Source organism: Gossypium arboreum, chromosome 10, assembly GCF_025698485.1.
Source record: "Gossypium arboreum isolate Shixiya-1 chromosome 10, ASM2569848v2, whole genome shotgun sequence".
NCBI classification, from domain to species: domain Eukaryota; kingdom Viridiplantae; phylum Streptophyta; class Magnoliopsida; order Malvales; family Malvaceae; genus Gossypium; species Gossypium arboreum.
This window is the reverse complement of record NC_069079.1, coordinates 110,932,840-110,958,433: the sequence shown is the minus strand read 5'-3', so window position 1 is coordinate 110,958,433 and position 25,594 is coordinate 110,932,840. Positions and strand designations below refer to the sequence as shown.

The 25,594-nt window shown below is 33.3% G+C and overlaps 1 protein-coding gene and 1 non-coding gene across 5 annotated transcripts; both read right to left on the bottom strand.

Moving 5' to 3' along the window:
* Window positions 1-7,878: 7,878 nt before the first annotated feature.
* Window positions 7,879-7,985, bottom strand: LOC128282811 (small nucleolar RNA R71). Its single transcript, XR_008273165.1, has one exon. It is a non-coding gene; the product is annotated as a small nucleolar RNA R71 (small nucleolar RNA).
* A 10,022-nt stretch (window positions 7,986-18,007) lies between these two features.
* Window positions 18,008-23,857, bottom strand: LOC108489739 (uncharacterized). Of its 4 annotated transcripts, none has more exons than XM_017794458.2 (13): window positions 23,193-23,857; window positions 22,384-22,810; window positions 21,635-22,286; window positions 21,270-21,310; window positions 20,732-20,800; window positions 20,420-20,520; window positions 20,177-20,255; window positions 19,904-20,002; window positions 19,721-19,789; window positions 19,553-19,602; window positions 19,351-19,432; window positions 19,085-19,179; window positions 18,008-18,645 (listed from the first exon to the last, which is right to left on the bottom strand). In XM_017794458.2, exons 1-13 carry the CDS (start codon window positions 23,636-23,638, stop codon window positions 18,528-18,530), a joined length of 2,328 nt encoding a protein of 775 aa, XP_017649947.1. In that variant the 5' UTR covers window positions 23,639-23,857; the 3' UTR covers window positions 18,008-18,527. The 4 variants fall into 4 exon arrangements, 2 of the variants coding, with proteins under 2 accessions (XP_017649947.1, XP_052875760.1); XR_008271875.1 differs by having other exon boundaries at window positions 18,593-18,645; window positions 19,085-19,190; XM_053019800.1 differs by lacking the exon at window positions 18,008-18,645 and having other exon boundaries at window positions 19,515-19,602.
* Window positions 23,858-25,594: the final 1,737 nt, after the last annotated feature.

Below are 25,594 nucleotides of genomic sequence, written 5' to 3'. Positions count from 1 at the left end.
AGGCCGTGTGACTTCACACGGGGACAATAATGAGTTACACAACCATGCGATGTGGCCGTGTGACACACACGGCCTGGACACACGGGCGTGTCCTAGGCCGTATAGTTTTTGGGACTTAATTTTTAAAATTTTAAAAATTCGACAGTGAGCTACACAGCCCAGAGACATAGCCGTGTAAACCACACGAGCGTGTCCTTGCCCGTGTTGACCCTGTAGCTAAATTTACGCAAATATCAAGAGAGACACGGCCTAACAGAGGTCACACGGGTGTGCGATATGGCCGTATAGAGAACACAGCTTGGTGACACGGGTGTGTCCTAGGCCATATGAAAACTGGAGCTAAATTTTTAAATTTAAAACAAGTCAGAGAGCTCCACAGGTGAGGTACACGGCCGTGTGTTCTGACACACGGGCATGTGGGATACCATATGGGCATGGGAGAAGCGAATGACGTAGCACACGGCCGTGCAATACGGCCGTGTAAACTACACGGGGGTGTCCTAGGCCATGTGAAAACTGAAGATTAATTTTCAAATTTTAAACAAGTCAGAGAGCTCCATGGGCGAAGCACATGGCCGTGTGTTCAGACATACGGGCGTATGAGAGACCACACGGGTATGGGAGAAGCGAACAACATAGCACACAGCCGTGGGATAAGGTTGTGTGAACCACACGGCCTGGACACACAGGCGTGTCCTAGGCCGTATGATGAGTGGGCTAATATTCTCCTCGACTAACACGGACCAGATTTCGAGCTACACGGGCGTGTGACATGACCGTGTGGCCCAACACGGGACTTACATGACCGTGTCCCCATAAAACCCCTCAAACCCTAAATTCCCTTTCCATTTTTTGTCTTTTTCTCCCCCATCTTCTTCAACTAGACGTCGTCGTTCCCCTCTCCCTCTCACCGTCTATCAACTAACCACGACATCCCTCTCCTCTTTCGTATTTTTGTTTCCCTTTTTTCTTTCTTTTCTTTCCTCCGTCCCCTACCCCTTCTTTCCCCTTTCTTCTTTCATTCTCCCTCTTTTTTTACTCTTTTTTCTTTCCCTTCGACCACCGTCCACCTGCAGCCCCCTCTCCGTCTGCCCTTTGCGCGGACCACCAAGTATTACCGCATGTCTCCCTATCGAAACGACCGTCTGACCAAACTCCGGCCACTATCGATCACTTTCGGTTTTCCCATTCACCCCTAACATTTATTATTTTGATCATTATTATAGTAGTTATTTTACATTAGTTATTTCTTCTGCTTATTCTATTATATTTTTCTTTCATTGTTTATTATCATTATCATGATTAGCCATTGTTCCGATTTTTATTTGGACTTATATCTTCACATTGAATTTGTTCTTTTAACCATGCATTTTTCATTTTTATGTTTCTTGTCTAATATGATTGTTTTCTGCCAATTTTTCTTTTTATTCTTAGTAACTATTGTCAGCATATATAATTTTAGTATAATTCACTTTATCTTTTAGTTCTACTTCATGTTTAGTTTGGATTTAATTTAATTATTTAATTATTTACTTTTTTTAGAATCATTATATGAAGTGTGCGTATCTCAATTTCGAATATTAGGTTTTAGGAGTAACTTGTTAATTAGGATTATTTGCTTTTATTTGGTAATATATTCTTTATTGATACACTCTTTTATTATTTCAAGAACATTATGACCAACACACGAGGCAAGAAGACTGCCGTCCCCGCTTCAAAAAAATGGAAGGGTCTAGGCTCAACCTCTTCTTTGAGCGCATATGCCAAGGCTCACCACCCCTATCTCTGATTTTCGGCAGGTCCCCAGGAGGAACTGTACCAGCTTCATTGAGTATGACCCTTCGGCGTAGGCCACTGCATGGATTGGGCCTCATTGGAACAAGTCTGTTTGGCTGATGATGTGTGCGCAATTATTGCCACAGCCCCGTGGGATAGGTTCTTTAACATCATCGTGCCCACCTTCTAGGAGCTCACTGTAGAATTCGATGCCACATTCTCGGTCCAGCAGGTCATGTCCGTCCATGACGAGCCTGGTACCATCACCTTTCGCCTTGGCGGGCTAGTGCAACACATAAGTGTCCCAAAGTTCGATTACACAAAGGAGTTCATGAGCGCTGAAGACTTTCTCCACCTTCATCGACATATTCATTACTCGCCCTCGCGATGTTGGGTTGAGCTCAGAAGCGGCCTGACTAACTATGACGTGAGTCGCTCGAAGGCTACGCACCTCTCTCCGGCCCTACGGTATATTTACGCCCTCCTAGCTCACACTTTGACAGGCCACAGAGAGAGCACCGAAGTGGTTAGTACCTATGACACATATTTTCTGTGGAGCATGACTACTGGACATGTATTTGATTTGGCGTATTTCATCGCTCTCGCTTGCCGCAATCAGATGGAATGCCATAAGAAGGGCCCCATCTTTCTCGGCCCTTATGTAACTCATCTCGCTTGACACTTTGGTTTACTCGACACACCGGAGCAGTCCTCGACACTTACCCTAGTTGGTCAGATGTCTCCCCAGGGCATCTCGAGCATGATACATATGAGCATGATCGAGCGGCGACGTGGAGTGGACCCCCCAGTACAGACTAGTCTAGTCTGACATTCAGCATGACCCAGAGAATTTCACTGATGATGTTCCTCCCTATCACAAGGACCCACCACAGCCTTCAGCATCGAGTCATCGACATGCTCCCTCTGCTGCTAGCTCTCTAGGAGTATCCTCCGAGGAGTTCACTAGTTTCCGTTAGTACTGTACTCAGAGGTTCGACAGTTTTGATGCAACTTTACAGTAGATCTGTCAGTACCTTCACATGACTCCTCCAGCACCACTGACTCGTGACACTGATCAGTCTAATGATAAGGACCATTGAGTATAATTATTTTTATGTTTATGTTTATGTTTATGTTTATCTTTTATTTTTATTTTTATTTTTATTTTTATTCTTCTTGTTATGTCTATTTTATTTTCCTATTTTTAACTTTATATTAATTATTATGGTTGTTTCTCAACGAGTAACCCTTTAATCTTTTCAGCATTGTGTTTATTTTCTTATCAGTTGCTCAGAATTCTGCACTACCCCTACATCTATCTACAATTCCGCTTTTCACTATTCTGAGAAATTCATCCACCATTTAGGGTAGTTTCAATTATCTCCCTATCTTATGATATTCTGTTTCTATTATGATTTATATTTGTTTGTACATTGAGGACAATGTACATCTTAAGTGTGGAGAGGTTATTTATATGATGATCAAAAAATCCTTGAATTATGTCTTGTGCTTAAGTAATTTTCTCATATTACTATTAGAATGGATTTTTCTTTGGTTTGTAATTTTTATTGATATGCTTTAGATTAAATTCATAGTAATTTTGCATTGATTGTTTAAACTTTAAGACATTAGAGAATGAAGCATGATAAGTCTATTTTCAAAATTAAAATTTTCTAGGTTGTTTCCCTAAATTAAGGTATTACTTTAAAGTTTGAAATTTGTAAGATTGACATCAAAAGCCATAATTTTTGTTAGATTTTGAGCCATTAGAGCATACATTTTTTTTCGTGCTCACTTTATTATTGGTTATAAGTGTGTCAATATTGAATTGTTATTCTAGAACTTGCTTCGATTATACATGTCGAGACCACACCTTTAATTTGATATAATGAGATGATAAAGGCACCTAGGTTTTAACCCACTTATCCCATAAAAAGCCTACCTTCATAATTAACCTTTAGTGAACCCCTTTGAGCTTATCAATCTGTTTCTTAATTTACCTTAAAAACTAACCCATACATCATACTTTTTGATTCATTAAGAATTTTTCTTATTTTATTGACTCATTTTTTGTCAAGATTTGATTTGGTTAAATGCTTAACTATGTTCTTTTATTTTAGTTTTATAAATTTATCTTATTATTCTTTCATTCATTCAAAAAAAAAGTGAAATATATATATACATTTATGTTGATTCTTATTAGTTCTTTGTTATGAGCTAAGTATTTAATTCCATATTCTGAGAAAAAGCTCGTGTTTCTTGTTAGTAAACTCGACTGGTGTAATTATTTAAGTATTTTTCTAGTTAGGTAATTTATCAAATCGATCTTGATTCTAACCTTCTTTTCCAGCATTTATCAACACCTTTAACCCAAGCCCCGTTACAACCCATTAAAGACTTTTTGATTTGTGTATCACATCATTTTATAGTGGTGGAGATTTGATTTTCATGCAAGCTTATGGTAGTAACTTCTCATATTTGACTCTTGAGTGCTTAAATTTTGAAACTTAAACACTTTAAGTGATTTGAGTGAATCTTTAGTGAGGATGTCAATTCTTGTTAATTTTTGAATTAAAGGTAATTATTTATATAAAGGGGAATACCTATGTTTTCATGCTTTAAATGTTAGATTTAGATTGCTTGTGCATTTAGTGCTCGTTTAGTTGAATTATCAATGTATGATTATTTGTGAAATTATGATAAAACAGTATTGATGAGAATTATGAATCAAGGAAGTTTAATTTTAATTGTGAGTTGAGGATTTTGCTTAAGGACAAGCAAATGCTTAAGTGTGGGGATATTTGATCAACCATAAAAGTAACACATTTTAATCCCATACTTAGCATATTTTTGGATGGTTTATCATATAATTTAGTGAATTAGATGCTCTTAATCCCTAAATTTCATATTTTATACTCAGGATAGCATAGGGGAACAAAAGGAGCATAAAACAAGTAAAAAACGGATAAAACGGGCTGATTAAAGGACCCACAAGGCCAAGACAAATTCCACACGGGTGGAGCACATGCCCGTGTGAGCCACACGGGATGGCCACTCACCCGTGTGGCATTCCGTGTCTATATTGCTCCCTGTTTCCCAAATACGCAGAAAAAGCCAAATTTTAGGGTTTCTGAGCATTCTAAAGTCTATATGAACACACTAAAAGAGGACCTAAAGGGGACATGCAGAGTAGAACACAGGAATTACTCAAAGAACGCCAACGGATTCAGCTTGGAAGCAGGATCTCCTTCAAGACTGAAGATCTCCCTTCACTTTCTCTTTCGAAGTTTTTGGGTTTCTTTATGTTTTGTTATTTTCCTATTTTTGAGATGTTTTCCTACTACATTATGAACTAAACTCCCTAAATACCTAGGGAGGATGAAACCTAAGATAAATCTTATCATTTAAAGTTCTGAATTTAATGATAAATACTTATTCTTGTTATTAATTATGAGTTATTAATTCTTGCCTTAATATTTTCAGGATATTATTCCAAGTTTGATGTACTTATTCAGTAGAGCAAAAGTCCCTCTTTAGGAGTAGATCTCGCATAATTAAGTAGAGTTGCATGCAACCCTAGAAATAGGGCAACATAAATCTTCCGGATTAGAGTCAAATCTAATAAGGGAATCTATAGTTTGAGTTAATGCGACAATAGGGGTTTTAATTAGAAAGAAATTTCAATTAATCAACCTAGAGTCACTTGTTTTTAGTCTCGAAAGAGATATTAACATAATTTAGGGATTTCTACGGATCAAGACAAGTGAGTAAATCGTTTGGTTCAGATTCGGAATAATAAGTGAAGTTTAGGTGGATTCTTCCTTGGGTATTGTCTTTATTATTGGTTTATTCGATTATTTTCTTCACTCTCTGTCGCATTCAGTAGTTAATTAGTTAGTTAATATTAGAATAAAACAAATCTCTTATATTTTAGGTTAAATAATAGAAAAAAAGTTTTTATTCCTTGTGGATACGATATTCTAGACTCACCATAACTATACTACCATTCGATAGGTGCACTTGCCTTAGTCGTGATCATAGTCTAGTTTAGTGTTCCATAAAACGATCATCACCCCTCCACAATTGGTGGCTTTCTAGATTTGCCCCAAGTTTAATTTAGCAAGTTTGAAATCATCAAACTTGCCACATGTGTGGCCGGCCAAGGAAGGGCTCTTTGGCTGCTAATTTTAGATATTTTTAATAGCCCTTTTCAGCTATAAAAACCCCCTTAAGCAGATCATTTGAAACACACCTCAATTCATTCACATCTTTTCTCTCTTCTCTACATTTTCTCTCTTGTTTTCCATTTTAAATTCTCTTATTCTCTTGTCGATTTCCTACCTTGGAAAAGGGGTGTTAATCATCCATTTTGGAGCAACATTGAAGTGCTCGTAGCAGCTTCGATCAACACGGACAACAGAGAACAAAGAATGGAGCAAGCTAGTCAAGCACGGAAAGACGCCGAATTTGATTCTTGTTCCCTATATCTTTAATTTTTGTTGTTATCCTGATGAAAATATCTATGAATATTTATGTTGTTAAAATGGTTAATTTAATCAATTTAGCTTGAATTTAATTCGTGTTAGGTTGATTGCATTCCGTCTTCTTAAATTGTTGAAATTGTGTTTATGTTGTTATAGGCCTCGGTAAGATGCTTGATTAAGTAAAATCATGACTAAGTTATTCTTGCATTACAATTGTTAGGTAACTAATGAATTAATTATATAAACGGATTGAAATTGTAATTAATAGACACAGTACTTAATCAGTGCATGTTTAATCATCTAAGGTAGCTGAGGGTTAAATTAGAAACGGTATCTGACGAGACAATTTCCTTGCATAACTTGCAAGATTATTGTGATTAAACTATTTCAAGGTAAGGATACTTTGTTACCTCATATATTCTTTTATGTGTTTATTAAATCAAGTTAATTGTTTGAATTGACGTAGGGATATGTTTAAGAGATTATTTCAATTTAATAAGTATGTATGTGCTATAACATATTTGCCTATTAAGATTTTTTTAATCGATTAAATTGACATGGAGATATGTCCAAGAGATGAATGGATTTTGGTAGGTGAGTATGTTCATACGTTAGCAAATTACCGAGTTGCCGTGAATTTATTCGTAACAATATAAACATGAGTTTAATAATTCTAAGTGATGAAATGTAATTAATGTACACAATTATGTTATCTTGATTAAAATTGTATTTTGAAATCGTACATTTGAAATTTATTTATTTAGTTTACTTAGTTTAAAGTCTGAGTTTTTAATCACCCTCTTCAAACAAAATATTTTTCTTCACCAAAGTGTTTTAAATAGCATTCATAAATAGATCTTTTCAAAGTCCCTGTGGATATGATAACTCGACATTTACTTGTCACTTTTTTACTTGTTGCGATTGTGTACACTTGTAAATTTCTGTTGTTCCAAGTTTTTGGCGCTGTTGTCGAGGACTGTTTTAAAAAACATTATTTGTGAAATTGTTAATTTTGCATTTTTTATATTTTTGTTAAATTTTAATTCTACTTTTTTGTTTGTTTCAGGTGTTTATGAGTATTAATCAAATTATTGACTTACTTTTCGTAAACCTTAAAATTGAAAGGACTTTCTGACAAAGAAGAAGACAAGCGAACCAAAGAAGGACCGAATATATGAATGTCAAAAATCCAAACCAAAATCCAGGAGGAACATTCACTCACAATCCGATCATTGTTGCCAATGATAGAAACTGTGCCATTCAATAATATGCCATTCCTCTACTCAACGAGCTCAATTCGAGTATTAGGAGACCCAAAATCAAGGCGCAACAGTTCGAACTGAAGCCGGTCATGTTCCAAATGTTGCAAAATATGGGTCAATTTAGTGGGATTCCTACTGAAGATCCACATCTTCATCTTCGACTATTCATGGAAGTGAGTGACTCATTTAAACTAGTCGGGGTGACTGAGGTCACCTTAAGACTGAGATTATTTCCATACTCCTTAAGAGATAAAGTGGGAGCGTGGTTGAACTCCCTACCGTCTAGTTCCATAACTACATGGCAAGAGTTAGTTGAACGGTTCTTAATGAAATATTTTCCTCTATCTTTAACCGCCAAGATCCGAAATGAATTCACTTCATTTTAACAACCTGATAAATAATCTTTATATGAGGCATGGAAGTGATTCAAGGAGTTATTACGACAGTACCCTCATCACGGCTTTCTTTGTTGCGTTCAAATGGAGACTTTCTATATTGGTCTCAATATTCATACTAGAATGATGGTGGATGCTTCAGCAAATGGAGCCCTTCTTTTTAAGTCTTATAACGATGCTTACAAGATTATAGAAAGAATTGCCAGCAATAACTATAGTGGCCAACCAACTAAGCAGCATCAGAAAGACGAGTAGCTAGAGTACATAAAGCGGACACACTTGCTTCTTTGGCAGCTCAGGTATCCTCTATGTCTTCTATGCTTAAGAACATAACTGTTAATGGTTTTAATGGTAACCTGACAGGTCAGCAATTGAACCAGTTCGAGGATATTTCTTGTGAATACTATGGAGATGGCCATTCCTTTGAAAATTTTCCATCAAATAAAGAGTCAAAATATTACATGGGAAATCAAAATTAGAACGTTCCAATTATAACAACTTTTCATGGCAAAATCATCCAATTTCTCCATAGAGTAATCAATGGGATGACCATATCGGCTCTTCTATGCCATTTCAACCAAATTAACTGCCAAAATATTCTCAACAAGTGCAACAACCCACACTAACTGAATCTTCAAGTAATCTTGAGAATTTTCTGAAGGCGTACATAGCGAAGAATGATGAACTAATCCAAAGCCAAGAAACAACATTGAAGAATTTAGGAAACCAAGTGGGACAACTAGCCAATGAGCTCAAAAGCAGACCCCAAGGTATTTGGCTGAGTGATATAGAAAATCTGAGAAGCACGGGAAAAGAGCATTGGAAAACTGTCACTTTACAAAGTGGGAAGACATGGGAACCCAAAGCTATCGAGGTTGAAGATAAGCCTATTGTAGCTCAAGGCAAAGAGAAAGTTCAACTGAGTGTTAAAACTTCTGCTCCAAAAAAGTCAGATGCTGTGATCCTTGATGAGGTAAACTCTAAACCAATTAGTTCTGATTACCTAACACCCTTGTCGGATATAGAAAAATTTCCACAGAAGAGTTTGATGATGAGGTGACTTTTAATGACTTTGATGCTGCTAAATCCCAAGATATAGTTGAAGACTGCTCTGCTATTTTGAAGATGGAATCGCTGGCTTCTACAAAATTAGAGCTCAATTCTTTAGATGATCCATTAGAACATATTCTATTGGAGGATTCACCAAGTGATGATGAAAACAAGGAATGTTTGGCTTAGTTAGAAGCTAATTCGAAGAAATTCACTTAAGAAGTTCCACTCGATTCATTAGAGTTATCATCTCAGGAGTATATGTAACCAAAGTCATTGATTGAAGAGCAAGTTAAATTGGAACTGAATATTTTGTCTTCTCATTTGAAATATGATTATTTGGGTCTGTCTCGAATTTGCCTGTCATTATTTCAGTTGAGTTCACCAAATATCAAGAAGAAGAGGTGCTTGTGATTTTGGAAAGGCACAAGAAGGGTACTGGATGGATTATTTCACATATTCGAGTCACATGTTGAAGGATTTGTAGGACTTACAGGAAGTTAAACAAGGCTACTAGGAATGGTCATTACGGGTTTTCTTTCCCTAATAAGATGTTGGGCATATTTGATGGGAAAGAATATGATTACTTTCTAGATGATTATGGTTGGTATGACTAATGGCCATTTGACACCACCATGGTCAATGACGATCCTAAATAAAATGGAGAGAGTTCTCTTCACTTTCTCTATCATTATTTTATATTTTTAGTTTTTTTTCTCATCTGAATAAAATCGTAGACTTAGATAGAAAAAAATTTAGTTCATTACATTAATTAAAACTCTGTCTAGGAGATTAGGACTTAAGCGGGACCATCCGTGACCCCTCTAGTCTTTCCTGGGAGTTTAATTTAATGTAATTTTTCAAAAAAAAATTTCTAAGTAGCCCAAAGAATTTAAGTATTTGTTTTGTTAAATAAAGGGTCAACTTTTAACCCAAGCACTAATTTCTTTGAGTTTTTTTTAGTTTATTTTCAGTATAGGAGCCTAGGATCCAAAAAGGAGCTGCTATTGGGGTTAAGACACTACTAAGAAGGGAAATATTCAACCCTTTTCCACACAAACCTACAGTCCTTACATTGCTGCACCACCACTTCCAAATAGCCCAATAGTGCATCTCACTTAACCCTTTAATGTTGTAGCCCTTAACTCCCTGAATCACCACCCCAAACACTTTCATTCGAAGTCACCAACTACCGCATCTAAATTATCCTTAAAATCACCACCCTTTTCAACTCTAAACTTTACCCTCAGCTACTCACCCACCTGCCCAAAATTGAAACCACCCTTAACAAATTTCCTAATTTTGACGCTGAGAGTCCCTTTATCTAGCACCATTCCACAAAGTGAATAGTTTGGTATAATGGCTATGATGCAACACATGCAATGGCAACAACAAGCTCATTAGAGATATTCAAAAATAAGGGATGACTCCATGATAAGTGCTTTTACAAAAATATACAATGACCTGTTTATTTTTGTGCCTGAGTTTCCAGATTTCATATTTGAACCATAGAGTCCACTATCGAAAAGGAAGCGAAGCGATTCATGCAAAAACAAAGATGATGGAGCAAAAGATGAGTCGAATTCGGAAGGATCTGCATATAAATAAATGGGGGATCTTGACATTATTTTATTCCTGTTCTTAGGTCATTTTAAGATTAAGTTTAATTAGGAATTTTTATTTTCGCATAATAAAGCAAGAGATGGAAATCATGAATAAAAATGAACAAGTTGCAAAGCATAAAGTGTGGCAATAGGTATATACATGTCTAGGATTAGATCTAGAAAGAGCTTAGTACTTAAGCAGACAATTTGACTCACCTCCTATTTTCTAGAATCCTACCTGGTGTATAGTATCTATTCACTTTTAAACAATGAGGACATTGTTCATCTTAAGTAGAGGGGACCGAAAAATTGAAATTATTTCCACTCAGAATAAAATTTTCTTTTAATTATGATTAGGATATATTTTGTTCAATAAATTTGAAATTTTGTTAAGTATGCTAAACTTCAGTATAAATAAAGTTAGAATATTTTAATAATTATTATGTTAGCTTAATAATGACATAAATGTATTTTTAATAGAGCATGCAAATCGTACCATAATATTTTTAGTTCCTTAGGAAAGTTAGGCGTGCATGAAAGTTAAAGTCTTTAGAATTGACTTAGTAGTTTTTTGAGGTGAAATCCTAGGAAGCATTGAATGTTGAAAATGATTTAGGCAACAGTTGTTAAGACCGTTTGAGCTTTTCAAGCCAACCATAATGAAATTTTTATCCTTTGAAACCTAACTTTGAGGCTATATGGCCTAATTTTATTTGAACCCTCGCAAATTTAGCCATCACTTCTCTCTTAACTATCTTAAAAATTGTCTCAAACATTAGATTCAGTACTATTCAAAGTATTCTTTGAAATTAAGTTTGGGGGAGTTGAAAAGAAGTTTCAAATGCTCTAAAATTGTAGTACATTCAGTAAAATGCTCGTGTGAAAAAAAAAAGCATGAGTTCTTAAAATAAGATATACAAAAGAGCATGTGAAAGCAAAGAAAGTTGATGTATTGAAGGTAATTATTTTGAAAGTCTGATGCAAGCTGAGTTTAGGGTTTTTAGCCTAAAATTATCTATCTTCTACCTACCCCTAAGCCCAGCCACGTTACAACCTTGTTAATGACCTATTGATTCAAGTTTCAAATGCTACCTACATTAGTGGAGAGAAATTGCTACGTTCAACATATGAAGGCATAAGTTAAACTTAATGATTGCAGCTTAATCTTGAATAAAGGAATAAAATTAAATTGGTAAGGTTTAACATGACTTTATTAGGAAGTATTTAGTCTAATTTTTGCTATCATAAGAATGACTGAGATTAATTTGAATGATATGTACACATAAGTAGCATAAATAACACATTTCTTGTTTTTTTAGCATAAGTATACCAAATTCATGATTGTTGGGAAGAATGTTGTTCTGAAGGAGTTTTTCAAAGGTGTTTCTGAGAATTTCTCTTTAAATTTGTGCATTACTCGGGACGAGCAATGAATTAAGTTTGTGGGCGTGGAAACACGGAAATTTACGCATTTTTACATACCCTTTTTAACTTAAAATCATACAGTTTCAATAAAATTCTTGTCGAAAAATAATTAATTTTTATAAAAAAATTAAAGTGCACTTAAAATATGAACATGTTAAATTTTAGTTAATTTTATAATTATTTTTGATGAATTTTGGTTATATTCGACAAATTTGTACAAAGGGTGAAAAATGGCTCGACAGACACTGCTAGAAGCACAAAACCGAGAAGCAATTTGAAGTACCGAGGTGAACTAAATTTTAGCTTAAGACGGTCCAAAATTATATGCATTAATTCATAATATAATTAATTTTAATTTATATCCAATTTAATTTGGGTTAATAAATTATTATTAATTAATTATGAAAAAATGTTCCAGTTGAACCGAACCGAGTGAACCGAACCGCCCAAGAAATGGACAGTCCAAAACCGTCCCAAGAGCTGACCCAAATCAGCTTATTAGCTGATTATTTAAGCTTGCAAAGAGGCCCTCGAAGACTTGTTCAAGTTGCATTCAAACCCCTCCACAATTGGTGGCCTTCTAGATTTGCCCCAAGCTTAATTTAGCAAGTTTGAAATCATCAAACTTGCCACATGTGTGGCCGGCCATGTAATGACCCAAAATTCACGGGCATCGAAAAAGTGCAATATCGGGCCCCCGTCTTAGTAAACCGAGTTATAAATAATTATTAGAAGTAATTATGAGTTTAGTTGAGTGCTTAATTAGGATTTAATTAGATGAATTTAGTCTAATTAAGAATAATTAGAAAAAAGGACTAAATAGAATAAGGTGTAAAAGTTTAATTATAAAGTAAAAGAAAATAAGATGGACAAATTAGGTAAATAAGCCAATGACTGAAGATGAAGCGGCAATACATGGTAAAATCTTAGATTTTTCTTGATTTATACTATAAAAATATTATTTAATTAAAACATTATAAATTATATTAATTAAAGTTAATATATTATATTATAGGAAATAAATAAAATGAAGACAATTGTATGGTAATACAATATACATGTGTAATAATCATATTTGTATAATTGTAAATTAAATACTTAATTACTTTTTATTTAAGTAAAAGATATTTATTATTTATTATAATTATTAAGTTAAAAGATATTTATTTATTAATTAAATAACTATATTATAAGATTTTTGTATGATAAGTAAATTAAAATTTACCAAATGGATGGTGATGATATTGTACAAATGTATAAAAATATATGTGTACAATTGTAGTATTTATACTTATTATTAAATAGATATTTATAATAGTGTATTATTATTATTAATTTATTAAATTATAATTTATATTAATTATATTATGAGATTTTATAGGATGAATAAATAAAATATGACAAATGTATGATGATGGAATAGTAAATGTGTAAAATATGTATTTAAACACTTGTATTACAATGATATATTTTCTTAAATTTTAAGTAAAGATATTTATATATTATATATTATATTATTATATTAATAAAAATCCATATTAGTTAAACGTTAAAATAATATAAAGTAAATGAAATAAAAGAAACAAAAACATAAAACAAAAGAAACAAAGAAACAGAGAGCATTCGAACAGGGGAAGGAAAGAAAGAAGAAAAGAAAGAAAAAGGAAAAATTGAGGTTTGGAAGCTTTAAGCTTTAATTGGTAAGTTAATTAAGTCATTTTCTTTTAATTTTGATGTTCTAGAAGCTTTAGAACAAAGTTTTGTTGAAATTAAGTTGAGGTTTTGGAAGTTTTTAGGTTTTTGAACATAGTTCATGTTGAAGAAAATAATGAATTAGGGATTTAATTGAATGAATTTTAAGTTAGAATTGATTAAAGAATTAAATTGTAAATTAGGCTATAAGTTTCGTGTTGTAGGGATTAAATTGAAAGAAATTTTAAATCAGAGTTTTATTATGAACATTAGATAAATAAGTAGAATATGGAAGGAAATTGAATAGAAATAAAGTATGAATTAAGTTAGAAAAGTAAATGAGTTAATTAGGATTAAATTAGAATTAGGGTATAAATTGAATAGAAATTCAATTATTATTGTAAAATTAGTGTTGTAATTAATAGTATAATTATTTAATTTTCATAGCTAATAAAGAATTCGAGGTATTGGCACAAAAGGGAAGGAGAAGGTTGTTGATGAGTAATCATGAAATTGGGTTTGTATTACTATAATTCAAATTGTTTATTTATTCATTAAATGTTAAATTAATCTATGTATATGGTAACTAAATTATAAGGTAACTCTTATTGTTGAATTGAATGAAAATTGAGTTGAATGATGAATATGTATTGAAATTGAATTGTATGTGGATTGAAATGGAAAAGCATATTCAATTGGTTTGTAATTAAATTGAGAACGAAATTGAAATTGAAAAGTAATATGGAATACCCTATTAACTAGTCGGGCTGAGTCGGATATAATTGGCATGTCATATGATTTGGAAGAATACGGGATTTATCGGCTTTGCCGATCAGGCACCTTGTGTGTCGTATTTGAGGCACCTCGTGTGTCGTATCAGGCACCTCGTGTGTCATTTCAGGCACTTATGTGTCTTATACTGATCAGGCACAACGTGCCATACTGGTGTGTTTGGGTTGGAATCCGTGTATCCGTCAAAGTCTGGGTTTGTTAATAGGGTGAACAACTAACATGAGAAATTTAAAATAAATTGATTGATTATATTATTGAAAATATTGAAAGAAATGAGAAAGTTAAATTATGTATTGAAATTGAGTTTGAAAATGAAAGGCATGAACTTAATGTTCATGTAGTGATTGAAATTGTACATGTGATATGTGATGGAAATTGAAGAATAGCTAAAAATTGTATTGTTATTGTTAATTAGTGAAAGTTTAAGAATGAATTGATATTTGAGAAATTGGATAGTTACATGCATGGTAGTTATAATTCTTTATTGCTATTATAATTTGAATTATGGTAATACCACTGAGTAAGGAATACTCAGCACACGGTTGTTTCTGTGCGCAGGTTGATAGGAGTCCAATGTCCCGGTCCAGCATCCGAACGATCCTGACTCCAACATCATGATTTTGGTGATGTTTTCTTCCTTTAAGTGAAATTGGCATGTACATAGGGATTATAATGGTTATTTTGATATGTTATATAAATTTTGTTGTAAAGAAAGGTATTTGGTGTTTTGGTAATTAAATTAGTGAAATGGTAAAAATTGTTTATGGCATTGGTATTGAATTGAAATGGTTTGAATAGTTTTGTAAGCTAATCAGAAATGATAATAGGGTTTCATTAACTAAGTTGTTAAGTCAATCTATCAAGTATGATTTAAGTATATTTGAGTATATAAATGCATTGGTTGAAATACTAGAATTGGTTTGGTTGCTATTTGAAATTTGTAGGAAGGTTAAATATTTATAAAAGGTTATATTGAATTTTTTTATAAAAAAATGAAGTCAATTAACAAAAATATATATATGAACTTATGATTATATTATAATATGTTTGTTATTTATTTAAGAATTATTTGTAAATTGTCTGATATGTCCGGTAATGCTGTAACCCTATTCCGATGCCAGTTTAGGGTTAATGTGTGTTACAGGCCAAGGGAGGGCTCTTTGGCTACTAATTTTAGCTATTTTTAGCAGCCCTCTTCAACTATAAAAACCCCCCTTAAGCTGATCATTTGAAACACATCTCAATTCATTCACATCTTTTCTCTTTTCTCTCTATTTTCTCTCTTCTTTGCCATTTTAAATTCTCTTGCTCTCTTGCCAATTTCCACCCTTGGAAAAGCGGTGTTCATCAGCCATTTTGGAGCAACATTGAAGTGTTCGTAGCAGCTTTGATCAATGAGGACAACAGAGAACGAAGAACAGAGCAAGGTAATCAAGCACGGAAAAACACCGGATTTGATTCTTATTCCCTATCTCTTTAATTTTTTTTGTTGTTATGCTGAAAATATCTATGAATATTTATGTTGTCGAAATGGTTAATTTAATCAATTTAGCTTGAATTTAATTCGTGTTAGGTTGACTGCATTCCATCTTCTTAATTTGTTAGAATTGTGTTTATGTTGTTATAGGCCTCGGTAAGATGCTTGATTAAGTAAAATCATCACTAAGTTATTCTTGCATTACAATTGTTAGGTAACTAGTGAATTAATTATTTAAACGGACTGGAATTGTAATTAATAGATACAGTACTTAATCAGAGCATGTTTAACCATCTAAGGTAGCTGAGGGTTAAATTAGCAACGGTATCTGACGATACAATTGCCTTGCATAACTTGCAAGATTATTGTGATTAAACCGTTTCAAGGTAAGAATACTTTGTTACCTCACATAGTCTTTTATGTGCTTATTAAATCAAGTCAATTGTTTGAATTGACATAGGGATATGTTTAAGAGATTATTTCAATTTAATAAGTATGTATGTGCTATAACATATTTGCCTATTAAGATTTGTTTAATCGATTGAATTGACATAGAGATATGTCCAAGAGATGAATGGATTTTGGTAGGTGAGTATGTTCATAAGTTAGCAAATTACTGAGTTGCCGTGAATTTATTCGTAACAATATAAACATGAGTTTAATAATTCTAAGTGATGAAATGTAATTAATCTACACAATTATGTCATCTTGATTAAAATTGTATTTGAAATCGTGCATTTGAGATTTATTTATTTAGTTTACTTAGTTTAAAGTCTGAGTTTTTAATCACCCTCTTCAAACAAAATATTTTTCTTCACCAAAGTGTTTTAAATAGCATTCATAAATGGATCTTTTCACAATCCCTGTGGGTACGATAACTCGACATTTACTTGTCACTGTTTTACTTGTTGCGATTGTGTACACTTGCACATTTTTGTCGTTCCAATCCCTCCCCATATTATATATAATATAATATGATATAATATTATATAATAAAATAGTGGGACTAACTTTCAAATCTATGAAAAGTGTAAAGACTTAGAGCATATTTCAACCAATATAATAAAAACAATCTATAATAATAATAATTAATATATTATGTACTACTCTACTGTTATAGTATGTGATATAATCTTATATAATGAAATAATATATTTTATAAGTATTAATATATATGACTATTGTTATAATATAAGATATGACATCAATAGTTATGTGTAATTTAGTATATTAATATAAATGTTTATAATTATAACTAGCAATACATAAAATATTATTAAAATTTAATATCTTAATAAAATATTATATTTATTAAATTAGATTTTGAATTGGACTTTAACTTTTACAAAATGTATTTGGATATTAAGTTTAATTTTTTTTTTATTTTGGACTTGAGATACAAGTTATAATTAGTTTATTTAGAGTTTGTGTAATAACTAATATATTATTTGAGCTTGGGTTTGGATTTAGTATAATATATTTGAACTTTGTAATAAATATTTTAGAATATGAGTATTAGATTTGTAAATTTAATAAAAAAGATAAAAAGTTCTTCAATTGTCAATATAATATATTATTAAACAATAAAAATATTTTCATTAAATCATATAATATCATAGAATAATAAATTTTACATACAAATTATTTTATATAGAAAACTCTACTTAAAATATATAATATATATTTTTATATAACAAATTTGAATTGTGTTTTCATTATATAAAAATAAAATAAATTATTAGATTCAAAATGAAAATATTTATAACTTAAAATGTTCAAATTTATTTAAATCCATCAAAGTACACTTAGCTTAATCCGAACCTGAGAATTCGAATTCATAAGAGCTCAAGTCTAAAAAAATCTAAACCTAAGAAAACGAACCCAAACTGATCCGAGCCTGAGAAAATCCAACTCCAAAGTAAACCTGATCCCAACCAACCAATTTATTTATCATCTCTAATGTTTTGATTCACTAAGTGTTGAATATGTATGTTATTCTTAATGGAATTACGGTCCAAGGACCGTGACGAAATAAAATATTAAAAACTACTTGTAACCAAAATGAAACATTTGGGACCGATCGCGATATAGTTCACTAAATTTAGTACAATGAGGTACAATAAGCTGGAGTAACAAGCATTAAAAAAATATTGACATCCGACAAATTTAGTTATAAATTTCAAGCTGCAAGCTTTTTGTAAATAATAATAATGGACTCCGAGAACAACAGAGTAACTAATAGCAGACAAGGGACCCCATTATAGAGTGGTTTAACAAATAGCAAATAAAGCATGATATTTATCTCAGCCTATATACTCCAACGTAGATTGTGCATTACGTACGAATTTCCTTAGTCGTCCTGACATGTTTCAAAATCACAGGAGACATCATCCCCATCTCCAAATCCCCTGCCGGAACCAACCCATCACCTTCAAATTTGGGCTGCTTTCTCTCACATACTGCCAACTAAATACCTACATTTTATCTTTCTCGTGTGGCTCACTGCCCATGCTTCTCTACATCTTTTGTTTGAATGAAAGAATATGGAACCAATGCCACAAGCATCTGATTCATATTTCCTTTTCTTCGGCCGAGTTACGAGCTTGCTGAAGTTGGAGAGTATATTGTCTTTGAAGATCTCTAAGCTTGTTAAGGAGTTCCTGGAACGTTGGCCGGCTCTTTGGATCACTGGTTTTTGCAAAATTGTGGTTCCATATATCAGACACCAAAATTGTAAGTTATAACATAATTGGAAAACATAATGACTAGACGAGACGTAGAAAGAAAACTGGCTTTACTTCTGAAGATAATTCCTTCTTAATTAATGACTAAAAGTGCTACAGATGCCACTAACCTAAATGGTACTTGAGTATAAGGCCATCATGATGATTGCAAATCGAATTTGAAGTCCTAGTCCATACTACTTGTGGATGTAACTTTAATCATGCACTTAGTGCACATGTTTCGAATTTGACTAACACAATGCCGGGCCTGAGACTCCTAAATGACACTCCCAAATGCTGTGTTTGAATTAACTAGCATATTGGTAGACTACAGCTAAACTTTTAGCAGTGAATTTATAAGAAAAATAAAAGAAAACATACAAACAGTATAAGGAGATGAGCACCTGTTCCAGCAAATCTCAATTATAGAAGCCCACCGTGGGTCTAGTTCCTTTGGAATCTCTAGACTTTGGTTCATGAACCCTACCGCTGCAACCAACTGCAAATATTCTAAACAAATTGTTGTTCATATATGCAGAGATACAATGGTGAATAAGGAATATTCCATTTAAACCTAACATAGCTTGTCTTCAGAAGAGAGCAGTTGGTTTGGTGATTTTGAACTCTTCAGATAAAAATGACTTTAAAATCTTTTTAATGAAAACTATACCTGCATTGCGTTGTGTTTCTCCCAAGGTATCTTCTCCGTAGCTAGCTCCCATAATATGACGCCAAAGCTATAAACATCGGACCTAAGCCCACAAAGAACGAGAAATACAAGGTCAGCAGTGAAAGAAAGGCAAACGTGATAGGGCTGAGGGCTAGGGCACTTGCTTGTGCAATTCAAAGGGTGCGGAATGGGATCAACATACTTCTCATCTGAGGGTTCACTGCGAAGAACTTCAGGCGCCATCCATTGAGGCTAAAAAAGACACGGTACTTGTAAGTCAACTGAGAATAAAGTTATGCATCCTTACAAATGATTTAGACTCTGTTAGATTAATATTATTGATGAAGCTAATGAAGGGTTAAGTAAATACCGTTCCTTTCCCCGACTTTGTTGTGAGATATGTTTTGTGCTTGAGACGTGACAAACCAAAATCGCCAACCTGATCACATAGAACTACATTACCTTTTACCTCAAGTAAACAAAAAATATTCTCAACACCCTGACATAAGCTAAAACTAGATTTGCAGATAAAGAGGATGAACTAATGGAAAACCTTCACGGTCCAATTCTTATCCACTAGAAGATTTGAAGACTTCAAATCACGATGAATGATAGGTGGATTGCAATTGTGAAGATAATTCATGCCTCGTGCCTGTGAAAGTTCAATCAGTAAGATGAACTGAAAGAGGGAATGACTACTGCAGTGATACAAGCAAGAATAAAATAATAATGAATGCAGACCAACATATGATGGCATTACATCCATCATAACTGGAAAACCATCATAAAATTTAGAAGGTTAAAATAAAATCTACTTGATACTTGCAATATCCAAAGCCATACTGACACGCCGTCTCCAACCTAATTTGGTAGTATTCCTTTGTAGTAACTGAAACAAACTCCCACTGCAGCAATAAAATATAAAATTTAATCATTCATCAACCCAAAAATATATATAACATATAAAACTAACGTCCCATAGAGAAACAAATATAGAAGTGAAGTTCTTTTTTAAAAAGAAAAAAGTGTCAGCACAGAAAGAACTTCTAAAAGAAAGTTGAGATTGAACCGTGGAAGGAACTCTGTGACAATGCAGAGACGTTGAGATGAAACCACAACTCCCATGAACAACAGAACATTTGGATGCCGAAGTCTTTTCATAAGAGATACCTTCAAAGCAAAAGCAAAATAGTTACAGCAGCATTTGGAAGAGGAAGAGAGAAACTCAAAACAATAATAAATGCAGTGACTTCAGTCAGTTAGCGAATGGAAAGTGCTGATGGTGCATGTATCACATGATTCTACAATTACCACCAAAGAGAAAATAACATATGACTAAGTATGTGAACACAGTGAAAACAAATTTAACAGTAAAGCACACCTCCTCTCTGAAGGCATTTATTACATCATCTGAATATTCCTGCTTCGAGAATACCTTGACTGCAACCTCCTGAAATAATGTGAACATGGCAATTTACACGAATAAGATTATTAAAATTTTTTTCATGCACCCTACCATTTGCCATTTAAAACCAACAAATAACTACAGAGTACAAGGACTCATTTATTGCAATGACAGAGCAGTTTCATGAACTGGAATTTACCACAAGAATGGCATAAGATCCTCAAAAAGGATTCAGCATTTTTCATATTGCATGGTCAATATTAGACTTGGGCATCATATGTAGGTTCAATGAGCCTACATCATACAATAACATATGGAAAACTGGCTGAGGAACTCCTTGTCACCATCTTTCCATTTTATGCACACTCTTATTTACATGAGTGTATCAAATATGATTTGATGGAAAAAAGCAAAAGCAAATCATGATATATCTTATCCCAAAATTTTTAATGTATATTCATCTATAATGTTTTGTACGTCTTCCCGAAAGTGAAGGCACCGGAGTAGAACGTACGGATTCAAACCACAGACCATGATACACTGTTCCACAAGAACCTGTAAGGAAAGCAGGAAGACAAAGTAAATGTTATTATATCTAAGGAAAACATCACCCAGAAATAAATACTACAGAACATAGAAACAAAGCAAAGCATGGACCAAGCTTTAAGTCAAAGACGAAGTTATCATCCATTGAAATGATTATCCAGTGGGCATTTGGGGTTTCATTCATGTGCTTTGATATTACCCAAATCAAAAACGGAGAAACAGTGGTGAATCAGTGTAAAGTTCAATACTTCTACGCTTAAAAGTAGTGGCTCCAGTTAGGAACAAGTTCATAATTCCTTCATGACTCCTAGGTGCTCACTTGAAAAAAATTACCTTGCCCAATTTGATCTCCAATTGTCAAGTCCTCCCACAAGATTTCGTAATCTAAACAATCGACATCCATCTCAGCTCTATTAACTGCACTACTGCTAGTACTTCCAAAGCTGCTAACACTGCTGGTGCTGTTAACATTAACAGAGGATGACCACGAGCCCGATGGCTCATTATTGACAGGGGTATTATTTTCATTAACGTGGCCTTCAGATTTTGCAGCAGAATATGAGCTTTTCTGTACAAATAAATCATTCTCTTGATCATTTGCCAATCCAGGCCATACAAAACGATTAGTTCTTGCCTCTGGTCCTGCTCGATCAGTCTCTTTCCAAGGCCACGATATCCCCTTTTTACCCACTAAGGTCATAATCTTTTGGATTGCAGGTTTTCCTTCACTCTCATCACCAGAATCGTGAGAGGTGTTCATGGGGGACTTTTCATCCAACGGAGAAAAGACATCAAAGGCAGATGGGTAAATACTTCCCCTAGGTGTACAAGCTCCATTGGAAACTGCATCTTCTTTAAGATCAGAATGAGCTGCGATGGCGCAACCATGGTCCAAATAATGACCATCTCCACTTTCTCCTTCACGACCGACACAATACTCTCCCATCTTAATTCTGGACTTCATTTTGTTGCTCACCTTAAGCGCCTGCATAACTCTTAACAATCAATCCAAGCCAAACTACAAATATATATAGTAATCCTAAAATCCAACTTCCAACACATTAAAATTAAGGAACTAATACCAAATTTGTTAGTTCTGATGCAATTGCTGTTTGCATAGGTTGTTGAGGATCCAGACCAAGTTTAGCTGAGACAGCATTTTTAGACCGGCTAAAGGTTGAATCTCCTTCAGGTTGCTTTCCAGCCAACACTGCAGCTCTCCTTTCTTGCAAAGGCTGAGTATCACTGGATACACAAATGATTCCAACCAATGAACTATCATCGTCATCATCCTCATCATAAAAAGGAGTATAAGTTGCAACAGCCAAAAACCTCTCCCCCATTTTATTCTTGAAAGGAAATTGCCCAGTCCAGCTATCCCCCGTCATAACACAATGAACAATATTAAGTGCAACAGCGAAGTCCCTATGATCAACAAGAAGTTGAATGGCATTTTGCTCTAAAGCCTCTGCTGCTGAATAACCATAAAGTTTTTCGGCAGTTTTATTCCTGCAAAAAAGAAAAGCATAATTTTTTTTTAAAAAAAAATGAAAAACTATGCTCAAATGATGACGCTTACTTAATACTTTTTTCTATTTAAGTTACAATTTACTTCTAATTACAACCATAATTAATCGTTAAAAGCAAAAAATAACTAAATCAACTCAAACTAACTCATCAGAATAAATATAAGATCAAACCCAGTGAAATTTGAACTTTGGACCTCAAAGTTCCCTAACCTCCTTGCCTTTGAGCGAAAGGCCCCATTCTCTATGACGCTACTAAGTAGTTAATAAACAATGTTAAACCACATCACTAATTACTAATTTAGATCATAAAAACTTGGTGTTTGCAACTGAATAATCTTAAAAACGAAACCCTTTTCGCTTACCAATAAATTATACGGCCACTAAGATCAAATATATGAACAGATTGCCCCATAGACTGAAATATATTCAAATACTGGCTGTTAGTGAAATTGACGGCAGCTGGCCCGACGTTCCCGGTTCTTTCGATAGCTCCTCCTCTTCCTCCTACTCCTAAATCTCCTCCGGTGCCGCTGTCGCCATTGACAGTGTCATTGTTTCTGCTCTCTCTTCGCAACGGCGAGGAGTGCCGAAACGAAGCTGAATCTTTCTTCCAAGCAGCAAGCTTCGCCGCGTTCCCCGGGAAGCGCGGACGTCGAGGGGAAGTAGAGTGAGATCTTTGATGAGTTGAATTGGCCTTGGAATCGCCACCGGATTGTTTTAAAATAGAAATTTCTTGCTTGAGATCGGCATGTCCCGCTTCAAGTATTTGGATCTTCTTCAAAAGCTCCTCTGCTGAAGGGGTTTCCATATTCCCTTCAAACAATCGAATTCAAAGCATGGATCTTCAAATCTTTCATAGCATATAAAGATTCTCAACCTCTCTCTGTGCGTGTTACAAACTTTCTCTTCAACAGGTCAAACTCTAAGACTTAAAAAGACTGAATATTTTCTTTCCGGGCGGTTTCTCTGTTTCGGTTGGTAAGCGGCTAACTTTTTTATGTTAGATATTTTCATTAGTCAGATGTCTGTGTATAAGAAGATATTTTTAAAGCTATAGTTTTCTTTAATAAAAAGGGGTTAATTCACGTAACCATCCTTAAACTATGATCTAATTTTAAATTGGTCTCCAACTTAAAAACATCCTCACAATAGATTAAATTGAAAACATGTATCCACTTACAGTATGTATAGTTTGAATTTAATATTTTAAAAAAATTGCCCTCTTAAATTTTATTTTATCAACACATTAAATCCAAACAGTTTATTTGATAGTTGTAGAAAAGTTTGTAATTTGATTCCCATATGTTAAATATGTTTCACATCAAGTCTAAACTACTATTTAATGCCTGAATAGAGGATTAAGTTGTTGGAAGGCTTTGAAAGATATGATACTACTATTTAAGACCCAAATAAATGATTAAGTTGGTAGAAGGATATGATTGATATAATATTAATACTTTAAAGATTTAATCAAACTATTTTGAACTTGAAGGATGAATTTAGAATTTTGAGGATAATATATGGATGTTTGTGGAATTAATCTAAAAAGGATGGGAAAGGGTTATTCCATGAATGTCAAAAAGGGTAAAGTCCAAAGCTTTGGGAAACCATTGGCATTGTCCTCATATAATAAATGAAAAACCCACATGATTTTGACAAAAAATAATAATGAGAGATTGACATGGAATACGGAATACCTAACCTCATCTCATCCCCACACCCATCCATTCAGCCACGGTTTGTTCACATTAAAATATTTTAAAATTAAAATAATAAAGAGTGTTTATGTCATTCATTAATTTTATGATTTTTGCACTAAATAATTTAAATTACAATTTTAAAAAAATTAAAATGGATTAATGATAAATTTGAAAGTTTAAGATTTGTTTGTGACTTTAATTTTTGTGTTGTTATAAGTGTCACATAATTTATTATATAGGATAAATTATATAAACAGACATCTAATTATAAAAATTTTCATTTTAGCATTTAAAATAAAAATTTACATTTTAAACCCCATATTACATAATTTAATCATTTTATTCACTCCGTCAAAATCATAAATAGTAAGTTAATATGATAATTAAAAATTCAGTATAATAATAAATTTAACCCTCAATTTTACATATTAAATTAATTTATTCATAATTTTAAAATTAATCTTTAAAATTTATAAATAATCTTAATTTAATCTTAATTCTAAAAATTTAGAGAAATATATAAATACATAAATATGTTAAAAATATAATAATAAATTTAAAATTTTATATTAATATTAAATAAAATAAAATAAAATAACCTCCCTCACCGGACCTCCCCCACCACCATCCCCCTCTCTCTCGTTGTGTGCTACTGGAATTGTGTCTACATTATGCTTATCCTTGGTTTACCCGCCGTGTCATGGGAAATTTTTTCTTCCTATATCTCTTTGCCTCAAATTCCCAAACATACCCAATTTAAATATGTGCATTTTCATATAAGATGAAGATTATGTTATCCAATGGCACATGTGGTCCTAAAGCTTTCTCACTAGTTTTTCTCTATATTTGTTCTGAAAAAACAAAGTGAGACATAATTGGTTGTAAGTATGGTTATTTTACTTTATTTGATTTTTGGGCATTCAAACATTTGACAATTTAAAAATAGTTATCCTTTCATGAAAAACCAACCAAGATTTGTCTTTGTGCGTCCTCATTCTCGTATATAAACATTCAACTATGTTTCATGACTTGTATTGTCTTTCCTACTTATGTTTTTTTTTTCT